The sequence below is a fragment of the Pseudochaenichthys georgianus genome, chromosome 16 (assembly GCF_902827115.2).
Source record: "Pseudochaenichthys georgianus chromosome 16, fPseGeo1.2, whole genome shotgun sequence".
In the NCBI taxonomy this organism is placed as follows: domain Eukaryota; kingdom Metazoa; phylum Chordata; class Actinopteri; order Perciformes; family Channichthyidae; genus Pseudochaenichthys; species Pseudochaenichthys georgianus.
In genome coordinates this window covers 45,422,920-45,449,360 of record NC_047518.2, presented here as the reverse complement: position 1 = coordinate 45,449,360, position 26,441 = coordinate 45,422,920, and the positions used below count along the sequence as shown (strand labels likewise).

At 40.8% G+C, this 26,441-nt stretch overlaps 1 protein-coding gene across 1 annotated transcript in view; it reads right to left on the bottom strand.

Moving 5' to 3' along the window:
- Positions 1-3,836, bottom strand: part of LOC117460513 (SH3 domain-binding protein 5-like) — a 43,610-nt gene extending 39,774 nt beyond the window's left edge. The window contains 2 exon segments of the mRNA XM_034101967.2: positions 2,608-2,670; positions 3,520-3,836. Of these exon segments, the coding sequence (XP_033957858.2) occupies positions 2,608-2,670; positions 3,520-3,597 (141 nt within the window). The 5' untranslated portion in view covers positions 3,598-3,836.
- Positions 3,837-26,441: the final 22,605 nt, after the last annotated feature.

Below are 26,441 nucleotides of genomic sequence, written 5' to 3'. Positions count from 1 at the left end.
AAATATTAACATAAAATACACATTCTGGTCCTCTCTTGAGAAGAAAAATAAATAAATCTATTACTACACAACATGCCATGAATGAATGAATGCCATTTCAGTTTTTTGTTACTTTGTTCTGAAAGCTGAACCTGCTGCTCCTCACAGAGAGAAGAGGGAAGAGGCTGTGAATTACTTTACATTGTGGATAAGGGTGGATTGCCCCCATTGTTCTGTGTGTCAAAATGAAAGACAGCCCACACATCAATCATCAAACCGTGGGGTCTTATTTAATTACGTGTTGATTTCTATCAACACGTAATGTTGTATCGATGTATATAGAGATGTACTGTAACTACAGCAAAAATATTCTCCGTCGGGACTTCCTGCAACAACACCAGACATTATCAAAGATGTTCTATTGAGAAGATGATCACTACGTGACAAAAGTTTTCAAACCGTTTCTAGTCTTCGGTATTTCCAGACAAGTGGCTGCTGAAATCAATCTTACTAACTGCTGTCTGTGCAATTTACTCCGCGCGAGTTGGCGGACTTTATTTAGCTTACTTTAAAATCATTTTTCATGGTGGGGCTAAGCCATTTATTGGTATGGCTGTAGCCTACTCAAGTATACCCTGGCGCCGCCACTGAACATAATAATAAAACAATTAAAATGTTGTATTCAGCCCTGATTAAAACAGCGGGCCCAAATCCTGGATGGGCGGGCCCGGCCCCATGGGGCCCGCCCATGACGCCGGGTCTGAAGCAGGCACTATTTGAGTGCGAGGACAGGGTTTGAGGGAAATAAATACATAAAGTATGCTCTCAAATTTAAATACCACGCTCTTGAATAAAGATAGGGAATAACCCCCATAGGGGTTGGGCAATATGGAGAAATTCAAATATGACAATATTATGGACCATAGATCTCAAAATGGGCATTGTGACAATATTGAGCTTCCATCAAATATTTACACAAGGACAAGAATGAGAAAAGTGGGTAAAGACAATAAAAACCAAACAATTGAATGACATCCCTTCAATGTCTTGCAGCCTTTAAAACCAGGAGAAGAAATATTACTATATCCCTAATGAAGATGATATCCAGCCTTATATAAAGATATCGATATAATGTCGATATAGTGCCCAGCCCTACATGACCACAAAACAAACTTGATTTATATTAGTAGCGATTTCATGTAAGCTCTTAGCTGGAAGCTGCTTTTAGGTCTTTAATGTAAGAGAACTGAACCCCATGTTCATGCAATAGGCAAAATAATATAATTGTGTAGCAACAATGCTTTCATATATGCAATGATATGTCAATTAGTTGATTGAAACTGACCTTAGACCATAGACTGAATCCAGTCTATGTTGTTCAAGCTTCTTAAAATGTGAACGTTTCCTGCTTTTCTTCAACATAAAGTAAAGTGAATATAAGATAAGATGGACTTTTATTAATCCCTCGTGGGGAAATGGTTTCTCTGCATTTGACCCATCCTAGTGTTAGGAGCAGTGGGCTGCCATTATGAACGGCGCCCGGGGAGCAGTGTGGGGAACGGTGCCTTGCTCAGGGACACCTCGGTAGCACTTGGTCTTGCCGGGACTTGAACTGGTGACCTTCCAGTTGCCAAGCCAAGTCCCTATCGACTTCGCCACCACCGCCCGCATATTTGTTTTTTTTTGCACATTGGTTATCGAAATACATCCTTTTGGGCTTTAGAAACGGGAATGTTTCACCATTTCTGACATTTAAAAAAACGAAACAATTAGAATAAATAAGCAGAAATAGTTTTTTAATAATTTTCAGCCCATATTGACCACAATATTTAAACTGTTTGGTCAGCCTACAATATGTGATTACTGAATCCTCTCCTTGGCGGACCTGCATGATGAAACTAGATCATGCCAACATGGTGAAGTCATCAGGTCAACTACAATCCATGTCTCCCAATAATACATCTACATAATAATATATGTTACCAGAAAGATTCACACAATAACTGCTGACCTACATAAAAGCAATCAAACTGTACTGGGTTTTGATGGGATTCAAAGATCCGCTATGCAAGATGACGTGAAGCATCTTTCTTGAGTCTGAATACAGCTGCCAGCAAAATCTCTTTAAATGAGTTTATTGACACACAATATGTCAATGTCACGATTCAGGCAGACTCCTTGTGTGTTGGAAACTGCTGACACTGAACAAAAGGTGAACTCAACAAACAACCTGAAGACAGAGCAAAGGTCCGGCTGCTTCCAGAAAAAAACTGCTGCACACCGAGATACTTTTAAAAACAACACTTTGCTGACAGGCTGTCGACACAAGTTAGATCGTAGGTGAACAGAATATCTGCTGACGGCGGATACATCAGTGTGTGTGTGTGTGTGTGTGTGTGTGTGTGTGTGTGTGTGTGTGTGTGTGTGTGTGTGTGTGTGTGTGTGTGTGTGTGTGTGTGTGTGTGTGTGTGTGTGTGTGTGTGTGTGTGTGTGTGTGTGTGTGTGTGTGTGTGTGTGTGTGTGTGTGTGTGTGTGTGTGTGTGTGTGTGTGTGTGTGTGTGTGTGCGTGTGTGTGTGTGTGTGTGTGTGTGTGTGTGTGTGTGTGTGTGTGTGTGTGTGTGGACTGACCTCCAGCTCTGTCTCACATCTGTTGATGTCGTCAGTGGACTGGTTGAGTTTCTCCAGCTCCCCCTGAGAGAGAGGTTGGAACAACAGAAATGTAAGGAGGAGACATGGGGCGAAACATAATATCTATATCTCATATAGTATCGGAGGGGGAACATCTGGAAAACATTAAGTGGAACACAGTGGAATTTGGACAGATTCATATAGAAGGTCACTATCCAAATCACACAATACATGTTTAGAGGACAAAACAAGTACAGCTGTGGATAAACATAACATTTAATAACAAACTATTAATTGTAACCTTGCACTGGTCTGACATCGTCTCCCTGGTACAGATTGTGATGCATGAACGTGTCTGCAGATACCAGTGCTCTCTTGTTCTCCAACTTTACAATATGTGCATTTCACTGCATGCACATCCTGAGTATTCATGACCTGCAGAAACCGGACATTGTGGTGACATCAAAGTGTATTCGATGTGGATCGGTCACATCTCGTATAATATATAAAAAGGCACATAAGGTCAGCGGCGACCTTCACACCAATCCATCAGATGGGATTGGTGCTTCCCACATGTTTCTCTAAAATGGATCAGTTTGGAAGACAACTGAAGAATAGTCCATTCGATATGTTGACGGTTTGCAGATCACAGAAGGAATCATGATGCATATTTATAAAGATAATATGCAGAATTATCAAATTTGATGAATCCTAATTTTGACAAATAAGCTGTTTCTCGCGTTAAAACACTGAAAATAAGAATATTTATGAGGGGCAACATGTTCTTTAATCAATGTAATAAAGCAGCATGCTGAGTGTGCATGATGCCAGGACTCTGCTGACATTCAGGGCTGGACCACAATGAACACAGAAAACACAATAACAAATACTACGGAGTAAAATCTGCATTACCTGGATTCTGGGGTCCACTGCTTCTTCCTCATATTCAGCCTCGTCCTCCGCCCGGAGCTCCTTCTCTACATGCTCCATGCTGCAGGTGAAGGGCAGATGAAACCAGCCGAACAAAGGGACGTTTCCTCGGGACTCTCAGAGACCTGAGCCGCGGTCAGAGACGCGTCGGAATCCCGAGCCGTGCTTTAAATCCGCAGGTTATTTGAAATGTATTTTAAGGTGTTTTTTGGAAGAGGAACATCTCGGTTTGATCCACAGGCAAGAGGCCGAGCAGCAGTGTGTATCCCCGCTCAGCTCTTCCTCCACACTGACGGAGCTCAAATGTCCGGGGCTGTGTTTCAGACCGGGAACGCCCCTTCTGAGCCTGAGTGTATGAGGAGTGTTTAGTGCCCTGTGGTGGTGAAGGCGGTTAGGAAAATGCATTAAAGGTCTCCTATTATACTGTTTTATCAATATATTACAGCCTGTAAGATATATATATATATATATATATATATATATACAGGGTTGGGTTGTAACGGAATACATGTAACGGCGTTACGTAATCAGAATACAAAAACCAAGTAACTGTATTCAGCTCGCGTTACATTTGAAAAACGAGTAATCTGATTACAGTTACTTTCGTAAACCTGAAGTGAATACATTTTGGATTACTTATTGGAATTATTGGTGGAAAGATTTCCTCTCAACATTTAATATTCATTACTAAAGGTACAGCCGAATCATCACAGCGAAACAAAACCTATTACCGCCACAGATGGGCCAAAAAAGCGTTTGAAAAAAAATCGCGGGTCCGCTCAGTGGAACAATAACAACGAAACATGGAGGAACAAAAGTCTGGGTTTAAATCGCGTGTGTGTGTGTGTGTGTGTGTGTGTGTGTGTGTGTGTGTGTGTGTGTGTGTGTGTGTGTGTGTGTGTGTGTGTGTGTGTGTGTGTGTGTGTGTGTGTGTGTGTGTGTGTGTGTGTGTGTGTGTGTGTGTGTGTGTGTGTGTGTGTGTGTGTGTGTGTGTGTGTGTGTGTGTGTGTGTGTGGTTAAAACACATCAGCCTGCGGTCGCTCTTTAGCCTTACTAATGATTATTTCTGAAGGTAAACACAGTGAAAGGCACTGCGAGCTCGTCTTCTCAGAGGCTGAGTTAACCCTCCCGCTGCCTCCTGGCGCTGCAGAGATGTCATGAAGTGAAGCAGGTTTTCCTTCTAAAGAACAGCTGTGGGCAGCAGATACTGTGAGAGTCAGACATGAATACATAGATCAAGGCAGACTGGTGCACACTCTCCTGTTTTGCCAATCCGGTGCTTAAACAAATATAGCTCTACCCCCCTGGCCGAAATGTCCTTAAAATGAAGTCCGAGTTCGACATTTTAATTAATGTCCTGCCAACACTGGCAGGACAGAAGGCGACACGCCCGTTCTAAGCCGTGTCCCTCACTCCTCCCAAGCTGCATCCCCCAAAAGTTTTTTGTGTCTCCTGTTCACCAAAACATACCCATCTGTGATGGAAAAAGAAAGTAATCCAAAAGTAATCTAAAAGTAATCTGATTACGTTACTTTTTAAAGACACGTAACTGTAACTGTATTCGGATTACTTTCAGAGCCATGTAATCAGTAATCAGTAACTGATTACATTTACAAAGTAACCCTCCCAACCCTGTATATATATACATACAAAACATGTCTCTGAAGTGTTTCTGAAACACCAAACAGATCATTGTATTCTGCACTATTTATATTTACATTATATTCTATTTTATTTTATTTACTTGCACTATTATCTGTTCTATTGTTGTTGCACTGTTGGAGGAGTCTGTGACCTAAGACTTTAATTGTCATAACTATACTGTAGCTATGCACAAATTACAATAAAAGCCTTGAATCCTGAATCTTGAATCTTGTAGCATCGCAGTCTGTCTTTCTCTGAAATCAAGGACTGGGTAGAGCATTCCGCTATAAAGAGAAACATATAAGAAGTGTTCGCCCTCTGATGTTATATCTATTGACTTGAAGTGGACAAAATGTTAAAGGTCCCTTATTATACAGTTTTTCATCAATATATCACAGGTCTCAGATATATACAAACATGTTTCTGATTGGCTGAAACACCAAACGCATCATTGCAGCATTACCCATAATGCCCTCTGTTTCAGCCCTGTTTCCAAAGTGCTGATTCTCTGTCTGTTACTTTAAGGCCCTGACACACCAGGCCGATTTTGGCCGTTTTCATTAGTCGGAAGGCGAAGCGTGTCCTGTCGCCCAAACTCAATTTGGTGTGTCCCGCACCGTCGGCCGTGACACGCCTTAAGGCCCTGACACACCAAGCAGTCACCAGAGGACTAGCCGACGCTGAAGTCGGCTGTTGCCTGGCCGTGTTCTCCTGCGTTTTGGCCATGTGTCGCACGAGAACACACCGCACCGACTTCAGTGCGTGAGTGGCAATAACTCTCCTTACCAGCAGGCGGCGGTAGTGTGTATTCGTCATTCAAAAGAGGCAACAACCGGAAGACAGAGAAGAAGAAGAGTATCTTTTCTCCGTAATATCATACAGAGCTGGCCTCTCCTGGATCAAGGTGATGAGCAGGTCTTCGTTTGCATCATTCCAGATCGCCATGATGAGATGAAAATGAATAGCAGTCTGTGTGTGCCTTCTTAAATCGTTTGTTTACGTCCCTCACTTCCGCTTCGCTTCTCATGCACTGATTTGCTAGCTGAACAGCCAATCAGAGTGATTATTTGGTCCGACTGCCAGACCCGATGCATGGCCGATTCAACATGTTGAATCGGCCATGCATCGGGTCTGGCAGTCCAAATAAGGCGTGTCACGGTCGACGGTGCGGGACACACCAACCTGACTACGGCGCCGCGAATGCCCGACAGCCTCTGACGGCCTCTGACTCCCAAAATCGGGTTGGTGTGTCAGGGCCTTTATTTGGACTGCCTGACCCGATGCATGGCCGATTCAGTTGGACCAAGCAATCACTCTGATTGGCTGTTCAGCTAGCGAATCAGTGCATGAGAAGCGAAACGGAAGTGAGGGATGTAAACAAAGAAGGCACACACAGACTGTTATTCATTTTCATCTCATCATGGCGATCTGGAATAACGGAAACGAAGACCTGCTCATCACCTTGACCCAGGAGAGGCCAGCTCTGTACGACATCTCAGAGAAAAGGTAATCGAACCGAGTAGGAGCCCCTCCCCACGCCCCTCTGAGAGACATTTGGTTACAAAGAACTCAATGGTGCTCTAGGAGGAGATTCAGGTGATAACAATCTGTTTTATCTTTTTCTACATGTATATATACAGTATTATTATTATCACTAACAAGGCTTGGGACCCCCACTGACACTGTCATAGACTCAATGCATTACATTAATGCACACAATGTACACAATATCTTGTTTTTCATTACCGCACATATTTTATTCCAATTCTATTTCTACGATTATAACCATATTCAATGTAAATATTGCTATATTTTACTTTTTTTTTTAATATTTCTTAATGTTATTATAGTTCAAATAGTTTTCTATCTGTGTTTTTACGTATGCACCACAACATCAAGTCAAATTCCTCGTATGTTTTAACTTGTAATAAACCTGATTCTGATTCTGATATAATAATTCCTGCATATTAGCTCTGCTCTATTTCTTCTTGCACAACATTATTTTATTGCTGTTTATATACTAGGTATAACATTTAGGGGATTACGTATTATCTTTGCCAACATACAGTATACACTGTAGTTGTTCCTTATGTAGCGATATATAAACACAATCCTGGATATTTGAGTTGACAGCTACTTGTGCTTGACTAAAGTGTTTTTCTTTTCGTTATGCCACATAGTACTTGTGCTTCAGGGCTGGAGTCAGCTTTGAGGGTCAGGGGCAAAACATTTAAAAGGGCACTTGCTTTACTATTAAAGGGCCAGATTATCCCAAAATTCAAACATATGTTTCCCCTTAACTGCAGAGCTTTCTCTTAACCTTGTTTTATCCAGTGTTGAAGATACTGCCTGCTCTCAAATACATTGGAACTAAAAGCTCAAAGTGCCAACAAATACCAGGGTTTGAGTTTCACTAATATGAGGATTTGCTGTATTTTGTATTATGTAATCTAAAGTATGTCAGTGAATGTTTGCTTTTCCCCGAATAAGTAGGGATGCGTTCTGGCGATGTTGGATTTGCAGGATTTGGATGAATTTAATAATAATAATAATAATAATGCATTTTATTTATGGGCGCCTTTCAAAGCTCTCAAGGACACCTTACAGAGCATAATTAAAGAAGAGCACACAGTAATACAAGACTTAAAAAATACTTTAAAAAAAAAAAACAGAGACTTAAAAACAACAATCAGTTTAGCAGAGATTAAGAAATGGAATACGCCCGTTTAAAAAGGTGTGTTTTCAGGCTGGATTTGAAGGTTGGGAAGTTTATTTGATAAACTTTTAGGATCTGTCTCTGTTCCAATTTTCTATTCCCTGTTATAACTAATAGAGGATTGAAGGTAGGGCTGCTCGAATATGGCAAAAATCATAATCTCGATTATTTGGGTCGATAATTGATATCACGATTATTAAAAACGATTATCCATTTACTTTGAAAACATCAATGTATTGGAAAAAAAAGGTGTAGTATGTTTTTAACAGTTGATTACCCTGAACTTTAAGTATAACTCAATTGAAAAACCAATACAAATAACTTTTTTTTTTTTTTAAATAAATAATAATACAAAAAATACAAAAAATAATCGTTTCATTTTATATGTTGTTTTCATAATCGTTGCAAGCCAAAATGGTAATAGCAATTAAAATACGATTAATTGAGCAGCCCTAATGGAAGGCTGTTTGTTTTCTGTGTTTCAAAATGCAATGTGACACAAGTGTCTGTACAAGACATACATTCCTCAACTCTGACTGTTCTTGGAAATGAATTACTATCTGTGGTTCACTAATCAATCTTTTATGATGCAGAAAACACTGGATGGTTCCTAGAAGAAGTCAACAGCAAAGTTATACAGATAATTGAATGAAGTTAGGAACCAAATTTAGAAAGGACATGTAATGAAATTATGGAGGATTATTTAATTATAGTTGTTTTTTAAATGTAAATAATAGAAGACATCACAATGCTGTGCTTTAAAGTAGGAACAATTGTTTTGTAGTGTGCTATGTTACAAGAGCATAAATGTGTTGGGGCGTTTTTCAGTAATCAGTGTTGCATTCAAACAAAATCAGATTAATTTTACGATGTTTATTTCTTGCCGGTTAATAAAATAATTCAAGCAGCAGTAAATGTTGTAACAGAGTTTCCAAGAATAATGTGTCGTCGAATAAAAGCTGATAAGATAAAAAATAAGATATGTAAGAAGTGAAAGCAGCCAGTGAACCCGGAGTTTTTGGAAACATGTTCACCATTTTTAATCAACAAAAAACCTAATATCAGAAGCAAAACCTATTGGCTAGCGCTCCAACACATTGTACGTGATAGGCTAAGGGGCGGGACATCTCTAAGAGGTTGACCAATCACAACAGAGCTGGCCAGCTAACCAATCAGAGCAGACTGGGCTCTGGTTTCAGACAGAGGGTGAAAAGAGGTGCTGCAGCACAGGCAGTATGAGAACAATAAAGAGCGTGTTGAACATTAAAGCATGGAGACACTACATACTGATTTACACCTGAACATCAGCAGGAGAGGACTCTTTAAAGTAGAGACACTACATACTGATATACACCTGAACATCAGCAGGAGAGGACTCTTTAAAGTAGAGACACTACATACTGATATACACCTGAACATCAGCAGGAGAGGACTCTTTAAAGTAGAGACAGTACATACTGATATACACCTGAACATCAGCAGGAGAGGACTCTTTAAAGTAGAGACACTACGTACTGATATACACCTGAACATCAACAGGAGAGGACTCTTTAAAGTAGAGACACTACATACTGATATACACCTGAACATCAGCAGGAGAGGACTCTTTAAAGTAGAGACACTACATACTGATATACACAAAACATTCATATCACTCTCCAAATATTACAGACATGTAGAAGGAAGCAGCGTTTCTCTCTGTCTGCATCACGTCTTTTGTTTCCATGGCTGCTTGCTCACCAGAGGAGAAAGTATGTAAGTGCAGAGACGGAAAAGACAGAGGCCTGAGGTGACATCACAGGAGTTACATAACCATCACAATGTGGCCATCACACGAGGCTGAGGCACTGAGGAAGGGAGAGACGATGAGAAATGAAAAACCAACACATGTACACAATGTCACCACATCACAATACAGTACAAATACGAATGCACAAAGAACATAACATCATCGAGCATGGACAAATGTAAAAACAAAATCAAATGTATTATTACGCTTGGAAAGGATAGTTTAATAATCTAATGCCTTCTCCCTATTGTCCCCAAACAATAATATATGTTTCAAGGACTGTTAAACTTTGTTTTGTACGTTTAATTTTTGCAATGTGAGAAAACTTTTGCGATGGATTTTCAGAGCACATCTTCACGAGAGATTCAAACCTTACCTCAGCCTCCCTTAAGAGGAACAACACTGTGTGGGAACTAACGGGATCAAACAGTCACATATGTGTTTTTTCAATTCAAGGATTTCCAGCAAAACATATTTTCTTGATTCCATTTTCATTTCTTAAAGGACTAATTGAAAAATATTTGAAAGAAGCTTGTATTGCCCTCTTATAATTGATTACAAATATATATTTAAGTCATTCAAGCAGGCATTCAGAGCCAGCTTTGTTAACACCCTCAATATACATGCTTTTAAATCGCTTCTTAAAACCCACCTCTTCTCCTTAGCGTTATGACATCTTGTCAGGGTTGTCAAACTCTATTTCTTCGCGGGCCACATCAGCATTATGGTTGCACTCAAAGGGCCGGTTGTAACTTTAAGACTATATATCAAAATACATATATAAATATTTAATATATATAAAATAATGTATTATATCAATCAATCAATCAATCAATGTTTATTTATATAGCCCAATATCACAAATGTTACATTTGTCTCAGTGGTCTTCACAGTGTGTACAGAATATCAGTATGACAATACGACACCCTCTGTCCTTAGACCCTCACATCGTACAAGGAAAAACTTCCAAAGAAAACCCAGTTTAAAGGGAAAAATGGGAGAAACCTCAGGGAGAGCAACAGAGGAGGGATCCCTCTCCCAGGACGGACAGACGTGCAATAGATGCCGTGTGTAAATTGAAAAGATAATACATTTGCAACATAGGTAGTCCAAATGTTTGGAAATGCATGTGTGTATAATAGGAAGATGAATCCACGAGGATATCCATCCAGGACCGATGATCCAGGACCACAGCCACGACTCAAGATCCAGCGCTCGCGATCCAGGACACAGGACCGCAGGATCATCCATGACTCCGGATCCCAGCGTATATAGACACCAAAAAGAAAGACATTTGGGGAAGCTGGGTTAATCGGAACATGAGTGTACACGGGTATAGACAGAGAGAAGGAAGAAGTAAGATGTCCCCCGACAAACTAAGCCTATATCAGCAAAACTAGGGGCTGAATCTAATCAGCCCTAACTATAAGCTTTATCAAAAAGGAAGGTCTTAAGCGCACTCTTAAAAACGGATAGGGTGTCTGCCGCCCGAACACAAACTGGAAGCTGATTCCACAAATGTGGAGCTTGATAAGAAAAGGCTCTGGCTCCCATTGTACTTTTAAAGATTCTAGGAACAACCAACAACCCTGCATTCTTGGAACGCAATGCCCTAGTAGGACAGTAGGGTATAATGAGTTCTTTAAGGTAAGATGGCGCCTGCCCATTAAGGGCTTTGTAGGCGAGAAGAAGAATTTTAAATTCTATCCTGTGTTCTATAGGGAGCCAGTGTAAGGCAGCCAGAACAGGAGTAATGTGGTCCCTTTTCCTAACTCTGGTTAGTACACGAGCCGCAGCATTTTGAATCAGCTGAAGCGACTTGATTGACTTCTTGGTACTCCCTGATAATAAAGAGTTACAATAATCCAGCCTAGAAGTAACAAATGCATGGACTAGTTTCTCTGCATCGTTTTGAGGCAAGATATGCCTGATTTTTGCAATGTTACGTAGATGGAAGTAGGCGGTCCTTGAAATTGATTTTATGTGGGCGTTAAAGGATAAATCCTGATCAAATATAACACCAAGATTCCTTACAGTCTCACTGGAGGCCAAATTAATGCCATCCATAGTTAGTATGTCTTTAGATAATTTGTTTCGTAGATTCTTCGGGCCAAGTACAATAACTTCAGTTTTGGTCGTGTTTAACATCAAAAAGTTTAAGGTCATCCACGTTTTTAAGTCCTTAAGGCAGTCTTGAATTTTATTTAGATGATTAATTTCATCAGGCTTGATTGATAAATATAGTTGAGTATCATCCGCATAACAATGAAAGTTTACAGAATGATTCCTTATAATATTGCCTAACGGAAGCATATATAATGTGAACAAAATAGGTCCGAGCACTGAGCCCTGTGGCACTCCATGGCTAACTTTGGTTTGCGTGGAAGATTCATCGTTAACACGTACAAACTGAGAGCGTTCAGATAGATAGGACCTAAACCAGCCTAAAGCAGTTCCCTTTATGCCAACTAAGTGCTCTAGTCTTTGCAATAGGATATCATGGTCGATAGTATCAAATGCAGCACTAAGATCGAGCAAAACAAGAATAGAGACAAGTCCCTTGTCTGAGGCTATTAGAATATCATTTGTGACTTTAACCAGAGCTGTCTCTGTGCTATGATGTGTTCTAAAGCCAGACTGAAAATCTTCAAATAAATCATTGTTTTTTAAGTAATCACACAACTGTTTTGCGACCGCTTTCTCAAGAATTTTTGAGAGGAACGGAAGATTAGAAATAGGTCTATAGTTGGCTAAAACCTCTGGATCGAGGTTGTGCTTTTTAAGAAGCGGTTTTATCACTGCTACTTTGAATGATTGTGGAACATAGCCTGATAATAAAGACATATTCATAATATTTAATAAAGAAGTGCTAATTAATGGGAAAACTTCCTTCAACAGCTTAGTTGGAATTGGGTCTAACATACACGTTGATGGTTTAGAAGAGAGAATCATTGAATGTAATTGTTCAAGGTTAATGGCTGAAAAGCATTCTAGTTTACTATCTAGTGTAATATTAGAACTTACGATTTCGGGAGCTGTTGATAACACTATACTGGTCGAAGGCAAGAGGTCATTAATTTTGTTTCTAAGAGTAACAATTTTATCGTTAAAAAAGCACATAAAATCATTACTACTGAGTGCTAAGGGAATAGAAGGCTCAATCGAGCTGTGGCTCTCTGTCAGCCTGGCTACAGTGCTGAAAAGAAATCTTGCATTATTCTTATTCTCATCTATTAATGAAGAGTAGTAGGCTGCTCTCGCTTTACGCAGTGCTTTCTTATATTCATTGAGAGTAATATGCCAAATTAAACGAGATTCTTCAAGTTTAGTGGAACGCCATATCCTTTCAAGTTGTCTAGACTTTTGCTTTATTTTGCGGGTTTCGGCATTATGCCATGGAGCTAATCTATGTTGTTTTATTTTCTTCTTTTTCAAAGGAGCAACATAATCTAATTTTATTCGCAGCGCATCTATAGCACTATCAACAACATGATCAATTTGGGGTGGTGTACATTTTGTATAAGTTTCCTCCCCTACATGCAGACATGCTATCGAGTTAAGTATTGGTTGAATCTCTTCCTTAAATGTGGCTATAGCACTAACAGATAGGTTTCTGCTGCAAGAGCTTTTGACTAATGCTTTGTAGTCTAGTAACAGTACTTCAAAAGTTACTAAGAAATGGTCGGATAAAGCAGGATTATGCGGTTCGACTAATAGTTGCTCAATTTCAATACCATAAATCAGAACAAGGTCGAGAGTGTGATTATAACAGTGGGTTGGTTTATTTACACTCTGACAGAAACCAACAGAATCTAATATAGAGTTAAATGCAACAGTAAGGCTATTTTTATCATCGTCAACATGAATATTAAAGTCACCTACGATAATTACTTTGTCTGTTTTAAGAACCAAAGTTGATAAAAACTCAGAGAATTCTGATAAGAATTCTGAATAAGGACCTGGTGCACGATACACTGTAACAAATAAGATTGGCTGCAAAGTTTTCCAGGTCGGATGCGTAAGACTAAAAACGAGGCTTTCAAAAGAGGTATAATTACATTTTGGTTTAGTATTGATAAGTAAACTTGAGTCAAAGATTGCTGCAACTCCACCTCCTCGGCCCGTGCCTCGAGCAATATGAGTGTTGACATGGCTGGGTGGAGTGGCCTCATTTATGCTGACATATTCTTCATGTCTCAACCAACTTTCAGTGAGACAGCATATATCAATATTATAATCTGATATTAAATCATTTACCAATATTGCTTTAGATGCTAGAGATCTTATGTTTAAGAGACCACATTTAATCTTCCTGTTTTGTTGCACTGTAGTAGTTGTTACATTTACTTTTATTAGGTTATTATGTATGACACCTCTATTAGGTTTTACATTAAATTGTCCTTGGGCAGACACACACACCGCTAATATTGGGTATTTTATTGGGTTCGGGATTCCTATGGGTGACTGCCTAGGAGAGAGCGCAGAGAAGCGTGTAAGACTGCGACTCTGCCTCCTGGTCTCAACTCCAGTTTGTCATGGATTACGTCCACAAAGCCCTGAAATGTTTGCCGAAATGAGATCTGCACCTTTCAAAGTAGGGTGAATGCCGTCTCTCTTAATCAGACCAGGTTATATGACATTATTGCCTCTGCATTGGACTATTATCGGATACTACGTCTGAAAGCAGAAGTCTAGGGCAAATCATTGCAAGTCTCTTCACTGAGAATGTTACAAAATTATTTTAAAAAAAACAAATTCTGAGAAAAAATTCATATTTTGAAGAAAATAAGTCAAAGTCTGAGAAAAAAACTTGTTCTGAGGAAAAAAGTCAAATTCTGAGAAAAACGTCAACTTTCAGATGCATTGTGGGATATGTAGTTTATAGGCAACGTGCTTCTGTAAATCGGCATGTAACCGTATAATAAACATGATATTCTTTGCAATCGCTTGAGGGGCCGCATGAAATTAAGTCTCGGGCCGGATTTGGCCCCCGGGCCTTGAGTTTGACACCCCTTGATTGTTGCTTTTAAATTGTCTATTGTTTTTACTTGTACTTGTTTTATGATGTGTGATCTGAGCTGTGTGATTTGTTGTCAATCAATCAATCAATCAATCAATCAATCAATCAATCAATCAATCAATCAATCAATCAATCAATGTTTATTTACAGTTGCAAGAAAAAGTATGTGAACCCTTTGGAACTACCTGGATTTCTGCATAAATTGGTCATAAAATGTGTTCTGATCTTCATCTTCGTCTGCTTAAGCTAAAACCACACAAACAATTATATGTTTTCATGTTTTTATTGAACACACCATGTAAACATTCACAGTGCAGGGTGGAACAAGTATGTGAACCCTTGGATTGAATAACCGGTTGACCCTCCTTTGGCAGCAATAACCTCAACCAAACGTGTCCTATAGTTGCATATCAGACCTGCACAACGGCCAGGAGGCATTTTGGACCATTCCTCTTTACAAAACTGTTTCAGTATTCTCGGGATGTCTGCTGTGAATCGCTCTCTTGAGGTCATGCCACAGCATCTCAATGTGGTTGAGGTCAGGACTCTGACTGGGCCTCTCCAGAAGGCGTATTTCCTTCTGTTGAAGCCATTCTGTTGTTGATTTACTTCTGTGCTTTGGGTGGTTGTCCTGTTGCATCACCCATCTTCTGTTGAGCTTCAATTGGTGGACAGATGGCCTTAAGTTCTCCAGCAAATCCATCCATCTTCTCCCGCTTATCCGTGGTCGGGTCGTGGGGGTAGCAGTTCCAGCAGAGAGCCCCAAACGTTCCTGTCCCCTCATCAACCAGCTCTGACTGGGGGATCCCAAGGCGCTCCCAGGCCAGCGAAGAGATATAATCCCTCCACCTGGTCCTAGGTCTACCCCTTGGTCTCTTCCCAGCTGGACCTGCCTGGAACACCTCAGGCGCCCAGGTGGCATCCTAACTAGGTGCCCGAACCACCTCAACTGGCTTCTTTCGACGCGAAGGAGGAGCGGCTCAACTCCGAGTCCCTCCCTGATGACCGAACTTCTCACCTTATCTCTAAGGGAGACACCAGCCACCCTGCGGAGAAAACCCATCTCGGCCGCTTGTATCCGCGATCTCGTTCTTTCGGTCATGACTTCTCCAGCAAAATGTCTTGATAAACTTGAGAATTCATTTTTCCGTCGATGATGGCAATCTGTCCAGGCCCCGAGGCAGCAGAGCAGCCCCACACCATGACGCTCCCTCCACCGTACTTCACAGTTGGGATGAGGTTTTGATGTTGGTGTGCTGTGTCTTTCTTTCTCCACACATAGCGTTGTGTGTTCCTTCCAAACAACTCAACTTTGGTTTCATCTGTCCACAGAATATTTTGCCAGGCGTGCTGTGGAACATCCAGGTGCTCTTTTGCAAACTTCAAACGTGCAGCAATGTTTTTTCTGGACAGCAGTGGCTTCCTCCGACCAACTTATGCAGAAATCCAGGTAATTCCAAAGGGTTCACATACTTTTTCTTGCAACTGTATATAGCCCAATATCACAAATGTTACATTTGTCTCAGTGGTCTTCACAGTTTGTACAGAATATCAGTATGACAATACGACACCCTCTGTCCTTAGACCCTCTGTCCTCAGACCCTCTGTCCTTAGACCCTCTGTCCTCAGACCCTCTGTCCTTAGACCCTCACATCGTACAAGGAAAAACTTCCGGAGAAAACCCAGTTTAAAGGGAAAAATGGGAGAAACCTCAGGGAGAGCAACAGAGGAGGGATCCCTCTCCCAGGACGGACAGACGTGCAATAGATGCCGTGTGTAAATTGAAAAGATAATACATTTGCAACATAGGTAGTCCAAATGTTTGGAAATGCATGTGTGTATAATAGGAAGATTAATCCACGAGGATATCCATCCAGGACCGATGATCCAGGACCACAGCCACGACTCGCGATCCAGGGCTCGCGATCCAGGACTCAGGACCGCAGGATCATCCATGACTCCGGATCCCAGCGTATATAGACACCAAAAAGAAAGACATGTGGGGAAGCTGGGTTAATCGGAACATGAGAGGACACAGGTATAGACAGAGAGAAGGAAGAAGTGAGATGTCCCCGACAAACTAAGCCTATATCAGCAAAACTAGGGGCTGAATCTAATCAGCCCTAACTATAAGCTTTATCAAAAAGGAAGGTCTGAAGCGCACTCTTAAAAACGGATAGGGTGTCTGCCGCCCGAACATGAGTATGTATGAGTGTTTGTTTATTTGACTGTACTAACCCTTTGGTCTGGAGGTTTTAAAGTGCTTTATAAAAAAAGCTGTGTTGTATTGTAATATACAGTAGCTGCCAAAGCGTTGCACCTCCTATCAAAACCATCAACACTGAAGGTGCAGAAACGCTGAAAGCGACGCAGAGCCTGAAGGACGTGCAGAGTCAGCAGGTTCTCTGGTGATCTGTCTGAATATCAGGATGTGTGTCAGAGCGGCTTAACAAGAGGAAGAAGAAGTGTGTGTGTGTGTGTGTGTGTGTGTTTAAATATGATATATTGCCACTTCCAGGCAGGAAGATCTTTTCATTGATGAACAGAAACTGTATTGGGGGAACGCTCCTGGGAACATAATGGAGAATTGCATACACCTCTGTTTTAAAATATGTGTGTAAAGAATAGGAAATTGATAAAATACATGAGTCCCTCCCGAATGACTGAATGACTCAAGTTTATTTAAGCTTCTCAGATTTCTTGCTTTCCACTAATACGAGTTGTATCCTAATAAACGACTTTCTTATTGTGAGAAAACATTTCCTCCGGAGCTCACACTCAACCCACTTCTCCTCATCTGATTTCTGTAAGAAACAAAAACCTGCTCTCACTCTTATCCTGGGCAACTCTGGATTCCAGTGTCAGCTAAATGCTAAAGTATAACTCAATGTGGACTGTAACAATGTGTTGAGTGTTGCAGTCACACAGAGCTTGCATTCACAGCAGGGGAGAAGCAGCTTGTATCTGTTGTAATGTCTTTAAGCGTCCTGGAAGTGGCTCTGAATCAGATGGTCAGCTAAATGCCTGGATAGAAAAAAGGAAAATCGAACAAATTGGCTTTCGATCAGTTTAATTCCTTACTGACAGCAGAGGCACAAATACATCCATCCATCCATCTTCTCCGCTTATCCGTGGTCGGGTCTCGGGGGTAGCAGTTCCAGCAGAGAGCCCCAAACGTTCCTTTCCCCTCATCAAGCAGCTCTGACTGGGGGACCCCAAGGCGCTCCCAGGCCAGCGAAGAGATATAATCCCTCCCCTGGTCCTAGGTCTACCCCTTGGTCTCTTCCCAGCTGGACGTGCCTGGAACACCTCCCTAGGGAGGCGCCCAGGTGGCATCCTAACTAGGTGCCCGAACCACCTCAACTGGCTCCTTTCGACGCGAAGGAGGAGCGGCTCAACTCCGAGTCCCTCCCTGATGACCGAACTTCTCACCTTATCTCTAAGGGAGACACCAGCCACCCGGCGGAGGAAACCCATCTCGGCCGCTTGTATCCGCGATCTCGTTCTTTCGGTCATGACCCATCCTTCATGACCATAGGTGAGGGTAGGAACGAACATGGCCCGGTAGACAGAGAGCTTTGCCTTCTGGCTCAGCTCCCTTTTCGTCACAACGGTGCGGTAAAGCGACAAATACAAATACATATGAACCTTAAAATTAGCAAGCAAGGGCCTCTTTAAGAACTTGTTGTGGTCAAATGAATCATCGTTTGACTTCATCCTTCCTGTGAGCAATCAGTGAAAAGCTTCCCTCAAACATCAAGTGTTTTCAATTAAGTAATATTAGACATAAATAATGTTGTTGTGGAGGAGACATATCTGGATACTGCTAGGCTGAATCATACATTTACTGATAGAAATAAAGAAGAAGCAAAGCTAAGTTTACTACAATGTATTTAAAGGTCAAAGCTAACTCTGTAACCAAGTTGCCACAAAGTCAACTCTTCTGGAAAATGCTTTAAAATACATTTAGAGAGTAAATTGAAAGCTTGATGTTTGCCTGAAACACTGCAAACAACTGCCTAAGAGTAATGGTTGTAATGAACACAATTTATCAACATGCATGACACAGAAAGTACAAAACATGGCTACACATATTGAAATACCACCCTCTAGTGGTCATCAGCAGTTAGTACAGCTAATCATATTCACAACGTGTTTACACTTTCAAGGCATCTGGAGATTAACCAATACATTTCTAACAGTATATTGAAAACATGCAGAGTACAAACTTCAGTGGTGTGGCTTTCAGACTATGTGAATACACAACAACCAATAGAACACTACAGGAAAGGGACGACCCCAAAAAGCACAAGAGGGCCCCTTTAAATACATGTGTCTGTGTTTGTGATCGAGAGACGGACTGATTGCAGATGTGTTTGATGGTCTTATTTACGGCAGATAGAGGCACGCTTCATCTCACACATCCACTTGTGTTGTTCTTCACAGCTGACCCGGAACCAGTTCTTCAAAGACGACGGGTCATAGTCCACATATGCACAGAAAATGTCACTCGCATCATACGCTGTAACATCCTTCCAGTTTCTATGAAACAACAAAACATACAGATTGGCGGATTTGGTTAGGGTGGAAAAGCAAGGCACTTCTGGACACATGTAAGTCGGTGTAAGCCATGTAATAGACTGATGAGTTTTCAGGGTTGGACCCTTTCTTTAGCTTTACGGTATGCAATGAGCATTTGGTGATTTTTAAGGATAATGTTTGGATAAAACCTCGGGTGGATTTGGTTAATTTATTTTGAAGCTGCTAAGATTTACCAGTTGTTTCAATCAAAGTTAGTTGTTAAATTCCAATGTGTAATAAAGTCCAAAATGTCAGATCTTCGTCTTAAATAAGGATCATCGTTCAAGTTTATAAAGATGTGAAAAGCCTTACCCATAACACCTGGGGCTTGAATCCACCGTTATCAACTCAAATGTGTTGGCTTCACTATTCACGTGACCACTCAGGCCCATCCACAGTTTGGCATCACCTCCAAAGCCACGGACTACTTTCTGTTCGGAAGGAAGTGAATTTAAAATGCTTGATCAACTTTGGTTGGTGAGGCTAACCATAAAGGAATTGGCTGCAGGATAATATCAGAATATCAGGATTTATATAAGAAATATAACGAATACCTCTTCTGCTCTGTCATACAAATCAAGGCTTCGATGTCACCAGCTGACATTTTGGTGAAATTGTTCGTCGAAGCGTTGTTGGACTGGGTTGAACATTCAGCTAGAAAGAGAAACATATCAAAGTTTTCTTTATTTTAATTGTATAATATCGTTGTTGCCGTCAGTTAGGGCGAGAGTAGGGGCTCAGAAAACTGAAATCTGTATCGTTTCATCGTTTTTTCCTTCTAATTTTGTATTATTTTCTAAACCACACTGTTATTTAGTCAACAATGAGACACAATTATCCTTGTGTTTATTTATTTGTTTGTATAATGTCAGACTTTTGGAGTGCCTCGGGACCGAGGGTCGGCGCAGTTCATTCGAACATAGGAAGCTGTACTTTCAAAATAAGAGTTCATTTTAATATTATGTTTGATAATATATTTTTTATATGGAGAACACAAGCAGACACCTTCACACACACACCTCACCCTTAACACACACACACTTCACCCCCCCACCCCCACACACAAACACACACACACACACACACACACACACATACCATGTATACATCACTTCAGGGGACATTACATTGACTTACATTCATTTCCTGGGGACTTATCCTAACCTTAACCATAACCAACACATGCCTAACCCTAACCCTTAACCCAGGGGTCGGCAACCCGCGGCCCTTTAAGCCCTCTGCTCTGGCTCCCTTGAGCTTAGACAAAAATAAGAAGGAAATAAAATAAAAGTATTTGTATGACTATTTATATTTTGTTGCATGGTTGAAAATGTTTCGTAGGAACACAGGATTTAATTCTGCGTGGACAGAGTTATCTGCTTTCACAGCAAACGATGCTGGTTTACCGGGATGTTTGATATGTGGAGAGAAGTTGTCAACGGTGGTGCAGCCTTTACGTATCGAGGAACAACACGGGAGGAAGACAGCTGACGATCTTCAGTCATAATTCAATGGGGTATGTCATTTATTTCAGAAAACACTTTTTGTTATATTCTATGGAATGCTCTTAACGTCCCGATAGCAATACATATATTAAATGCTTTGACAATAAATACATACAATTAATCTCTGGAAGCCGTAGCGCTGTCAAAAGCACGACCAATCATCTGAGCCGGCCCGGCAAAAATAACTGGATGGCCTAAAGGCCCTGTCACACTGTCCCGAAATTGACACCCGATGGACACACGAATATGGAATTGTGAATTTCGCACGAAGATGGCCCCGAACCACACACAAAGGCAACATTTACATTTAAGACATACAACTGCAATGAAAGTACCAAAAACAATTATGTTACAGTACTATGATACTGTACTGATATCTTCAGACTTTGTTCTTTACTTTATCCGTCTTTATATGTAGAAAATATTACGTTTTCTCCGTCATGTTGTTTCCATAACAACAACAATTTCCTGTCAACTGTCCTTCAAAATAATATATTATATCCTTTTTAGTTTCACAGAACACAAATTGGGTTATTTACATAATATATTTACATGATTTTGTTGTGCAATAAAACAACCCGATGGACACACGATAAAGGAAATGTTCACATTCGGCTGTGATCGTAGCAACATCGGGCCGTTCGTGAGGGCATCTGAAGCCATCGTATGACCGCCGGCGGAGTTTCTCAGACTCCGGCAGCAACTTCGTGAGCGGAGGCAAAATCTTTGGCATGCCAAAAAATTGCCGAAGGACCTTGCGAAGGTTCATTTTCGTGTTGAATTTGTGTGTCAATTTTGCCCTTCGTAAGGCCATCGTGAGGGCATCTTGTTATCATCGGTTCCATCGGGCATTCGCCCCGATCAGAGTGAGGGCGAATGCACCGATGATAACACGATTTGACAAGATGCCCTCACGAGTGCCTTACGAAGTTGCCGCTCACGAAGTTGCTGCCGGAGCCTGAGAAACTCCACCGGCGGTCATACGATGGCTTCGATGCCCTCACGAACGGCCCGATGTTGCTACGATCACAGCCGAATTTGAACATTTCCTTTATCGTGTGTCCATCGGGTGTCAATTTCGGGACAGTGTGACAGGGGCTTAACTGCCTGTCAGCCTTCCGCACAAACTTATCTCGTGCCCTCATTGGTCATGTGCGCGTTCGTGTGTGTTGGAGGAGGGGCTCTGTGAGGACGTCTGAAGGAAGAGGCAGATTTTTTCTTGTACTTTCAAATTCTAGCGCACTCGAGCTGGTTTCTCCATTCTTACCTACCCTACCTTTAACTCTTTTTAGGGTGCAGCTATATGTTTTATTTATTTCAAAGTGGGCCCATTTTAATAATATTTTTTTCCCTTCAAATGTGCAGAGGACTCTCCAAGTGCTGTATTTAATTTATTTTAAAGTAGGCCTGTGTATTATTTTTAATTCTCCTTATAAGAGTTCTTTGTTTCTTATTAGAGGTTAACAGTTTTATATCATGTAATAAATAGCCTAATAAATGCAAAAAACTGTAGTTTTTGTCTGATATAACACTAAAAAACGGGTTTGCGGCTCCAGACAAAAACATGTTTTGGAAAAAGGAGCAAAATGGCTCTTTTGGTCAAAAAGGTTGCAGACCCCTGCCTTAACCTAACCAAGTCTTCACCCTAAAATTAATGATTCCCCTCATGGGGACCTCCAATTTGTCCCCATAAGGGAAGCCAGTCCCCACACGTGACTATGTAAACAGATTTAGGTCCCCAGAAGTATAGTAATGCTAGACCACACACACACACACACACACACACACACACACACACACACACACTTCAACCTGTTTCAAACTGTTGAACTGACATCCACACAGAAGATACTCACAGTAGATACGGAGACCCATGATGGCTAACAGTACGATCCAACACACTGCTATCGGAAGAACAAACCTCAAGCCTGAAAAATAAGCATTCTGTTAAAAACCTTAACAAAGGTTTCAAAGGTTTTAAAGGTTTTAAAGTCATATACACAGATACAGTTTAGTCTAAAAACTGTGGTCGCAAGTTGGTTAAAAAAAGTTAATATAAACATATACAAGACTTAAAAGAAATACAAAAAAAACAATAAAAATAGTGCTCAGGAGTTTAGCTTTATCTTAACGCCTAACATAATTTAACAGGCTAATGCTTTCAGTACATTATAAACACACCACCATAGCACTTGTCACTATCCCACTGTTTTACCTGTATGTTTCTTTTAAACGTGGTAACAGTATTACATAGTGAAAGGTATTGATCATGCACCTGGAGGGGATGCTTTTGTATCCACGGGGCCTTCTGGTGCAGATCCTTTTTTGGTGTCGTCTGAAAAACAAAAACATAATGTCTTATTTTTTTATGAAGTTTATCAGAATCAGAAACGGGTTTATTACCAGGTAGGTTGACACATACGAAGAATTTGAGTTGGTGTTGTTTTGCATACATAAACATACATAACAATGAGACACACATTTAAAGCACAGATAGAACCATATTTTAAGACAAAATATAAAAAAAATAATATAGCAATATTTAAATTGAATATGGTTGAAATCGTAGAAATAGAATTGGAATAAAATATGTGCAGTAATGAAAAACAAGATATTGTAAACATGGCTATCAGCAGAGATGTTCACAAGTCTTTTTTTGCAAGTCCAAGTCAAGTCTCAAGTCTTTGGTCACGAGTCCAAGTCAAGTCTCAAGTCTTTGTGGGGTGAGACTTGATCAAGTCTCAAGTCTTTGGTCACGAGTCCAAGTCAAGTCTCAAGTCTCTAAAAAATAAAAGTCTCATGTCTCTTCAGCCTTCTATTGTCTGCTGCTATCCAGTCTGATAAGAATACTGCACAGCTATATCTAAGAAATTCAAAGCATTTACTGTGTTATTATCACTCCTATATCTATTAGCATACAGTATCAGTACTGATTAGTTGTTTGTTATATGATCACTTTAAACAGGCTATTGCAATGCAATATGAGGAAAAACATCACACTTTAGCTAAATGCAAACAACTTATAAGCAAAACACTTCAGAATCAGAAATCAGTATCACAAATACAAAGCTAGTAGCAAGCTAAGTTAACATTACATAGCTGATGCTGAGCTAAACATGTTTGCTAACCGTCCATGCGTTAATGTGACTGACCTCTCCGGGTGAGTTTTCAAGTGCCTGATGAAATTCGACGTTGTTGCGCCAGCATCCTTGATTTTGATATTGCAGACTTTGCAGTGTGCGCTCCTTTTGTTGGTGCCGCCGGCGTTTTGTTCGAAGTTTTTGTAGTTGAACCTAATTACAAGCGGTACAACCGCAGGTCATGGATGTATAATAAGCCGCAGATGTGCCGCCGGTCGCTATTGTGTTACTACGAGGTAGTAACAGAGGCGCGCACGTCTGCGTAATGAGCCCGGCTAAAATAACTGGATGGCCTACCTGCCTGTCAGCCTTCCATCTGGGCACACACTTATCTCGTGCCCTCATTGGTCATGTGCGCGTTCGTGTGTGTTGGAGGAGGCGGGCTCTATAAGGAAGTAGCAGCCTCTAGCAGATTATCTCCGGTTGTGTATTTTAAAATTCTAGCGATCTCGAGCCGGTTTCTCTCAAATGTACCTACCCCCAGTGGCGTTTCTATATGTACAAAAGTGGTGGGGCACAAAAAACTCAGATGTCTATATATAAGCTTCTGCAGAGAGGTTCATGGCTGGTGAGGCTCTGGCACTGACTCTTCAGGTTTACAAATATATTAAATCAAAATATAATATTATTTTCAAAAGCTTTTTTTGTCTGATGCTTCAATTACTTTTAAACAGACAGTTTAACAGAAGGATACCCAAAAAAATGTAATTTTATCATTTAAATATTGAATTGTTCTCTCTTAGTAAGATCCCATTTTCAATACAATTGCAGTCTTACCTTGACATGAAGATGAAGTCCATTTGCCTATCCTTCTGGACAAACATCTCTATTACTTTTTTGTAAAAGTCCTCCTTATCTTCTTGTAGTTTCAAAAGTCTATCATAAATCTAATCTAATCAATAGATTTATGATTCGAACATTATAAAAGTAGGGTAGACATGTGGATATTATCCGGCTGAACAAAACGTGCATTTATCTAACAGCTACGTTTCCCACAGATCTTATTTTGAGCTATTTTCTAAAATCCTATGGAGAAATCTCGTTGCTTTTTTGTGAAAGGAAGCCATGCGCAGCTTACTTCCTGGTTTTAGGACGCCTCACTGCAGCTCTCTCGTCTCCTCTTCACACACCACACTTTTCGCGGCACACGTACTTACAGCCAATCAGCTCTGAATTATGTGAGATGACGTATGGTGGGGATGGCAGCACTTTGCCCCTATGGTCATTATTTTTTGCCACACACATTAAATAGGAAAATACTCTGAGCATGCGCAGTGTAGTTTTTGCAGTCACCGTTCACTTAGACAGTCAGAGGGAGGGGCAGGATCAGGTTTTGTCCCACATGGCTCTAAACAGCTAAATAGGCACACACTGTAGACACTAATTAGAAGAACACATACTAAAACAGCAATGTACAGACGAATCAGATGATTAAACATGATCTTAAAATATATTTTATATATTTTTTAATTTATTTTTTGCATTTTGTTGTAATCATTATTTTAATACTTTCTGCTGACACTAGGTGGGGCTGTGCCCCACCTGCCCCTAATGACCAGTCGCCACTGCCTACCCCACCTTTAATACGCCAAAAATAGAAAACACAATGATTGTTCACGAGTCCCAACACACGAGTCCAAGTCGAGTCTGAAGTCTTTTGGTCACGAGTCCAAGTCAAGTCTGAAGTCTCTGTGTGTGCGACTTAAGTGCGACTCGAGTCCGAGTCGCAGACTCGAGTCCCCATCTCTGGCTATCAGCAAACACACTGCTATTGGTGGAACATACAATGAAGAAGAGAAGCCTCTGGCCTGAGTAAAGTTACTAAACAACATTAATTAACAGTTATTATAAAACAAAAAGAGTTGATTTAATATTCAAATGTTTAACCTTCATCACTATTTTATTTTTTATATAATATGACTGTTGAATACATCTCATGTTTACTTGTGTTCACACCACAAAAATAGCTAAACCATTTCAACATGTATCACTATCTCACTGTTTTACCTTTATGTCTTTTGAAAACACGTTAACAGTATTCAATAGTGAAATGTATTGATCATGCACCTGGAGGGGATGCCTTTTTATCCACGGTGCCTTCGGGTGCAGCTTCTTTTTTGGTGTCCTCTGAAAAATGAAAACATAATGTGTTATATCTCTCACAGGCTCCGCCCTCTACTGGACTCTATGGGTACTACCTTTACCTTATCATCCAAGCATTCACCTACTGAGATTTCTATAGACGTAGCCGGCCCCAGAGCAGGCCTACCTGGAAGGCACAAGCCCACCGTATATAAGGCGGCCACGCCTCCCGTTTCCGTCATCCTTTTCTCTTCAGCGAGCGAGCAACAACTGAAGCAGAGAAAGTAAGACGTCTGAAGAAGAAAGAGTTATCATACTTCCATGGAGTCGCCACTTCTAGAGACCCGGGCCTGAGAGTCATCTCTCTCCACAATTCCACATTTCCCCATAATGTCCGTTTCAAAGAGACGGCATTATGACGAGACGC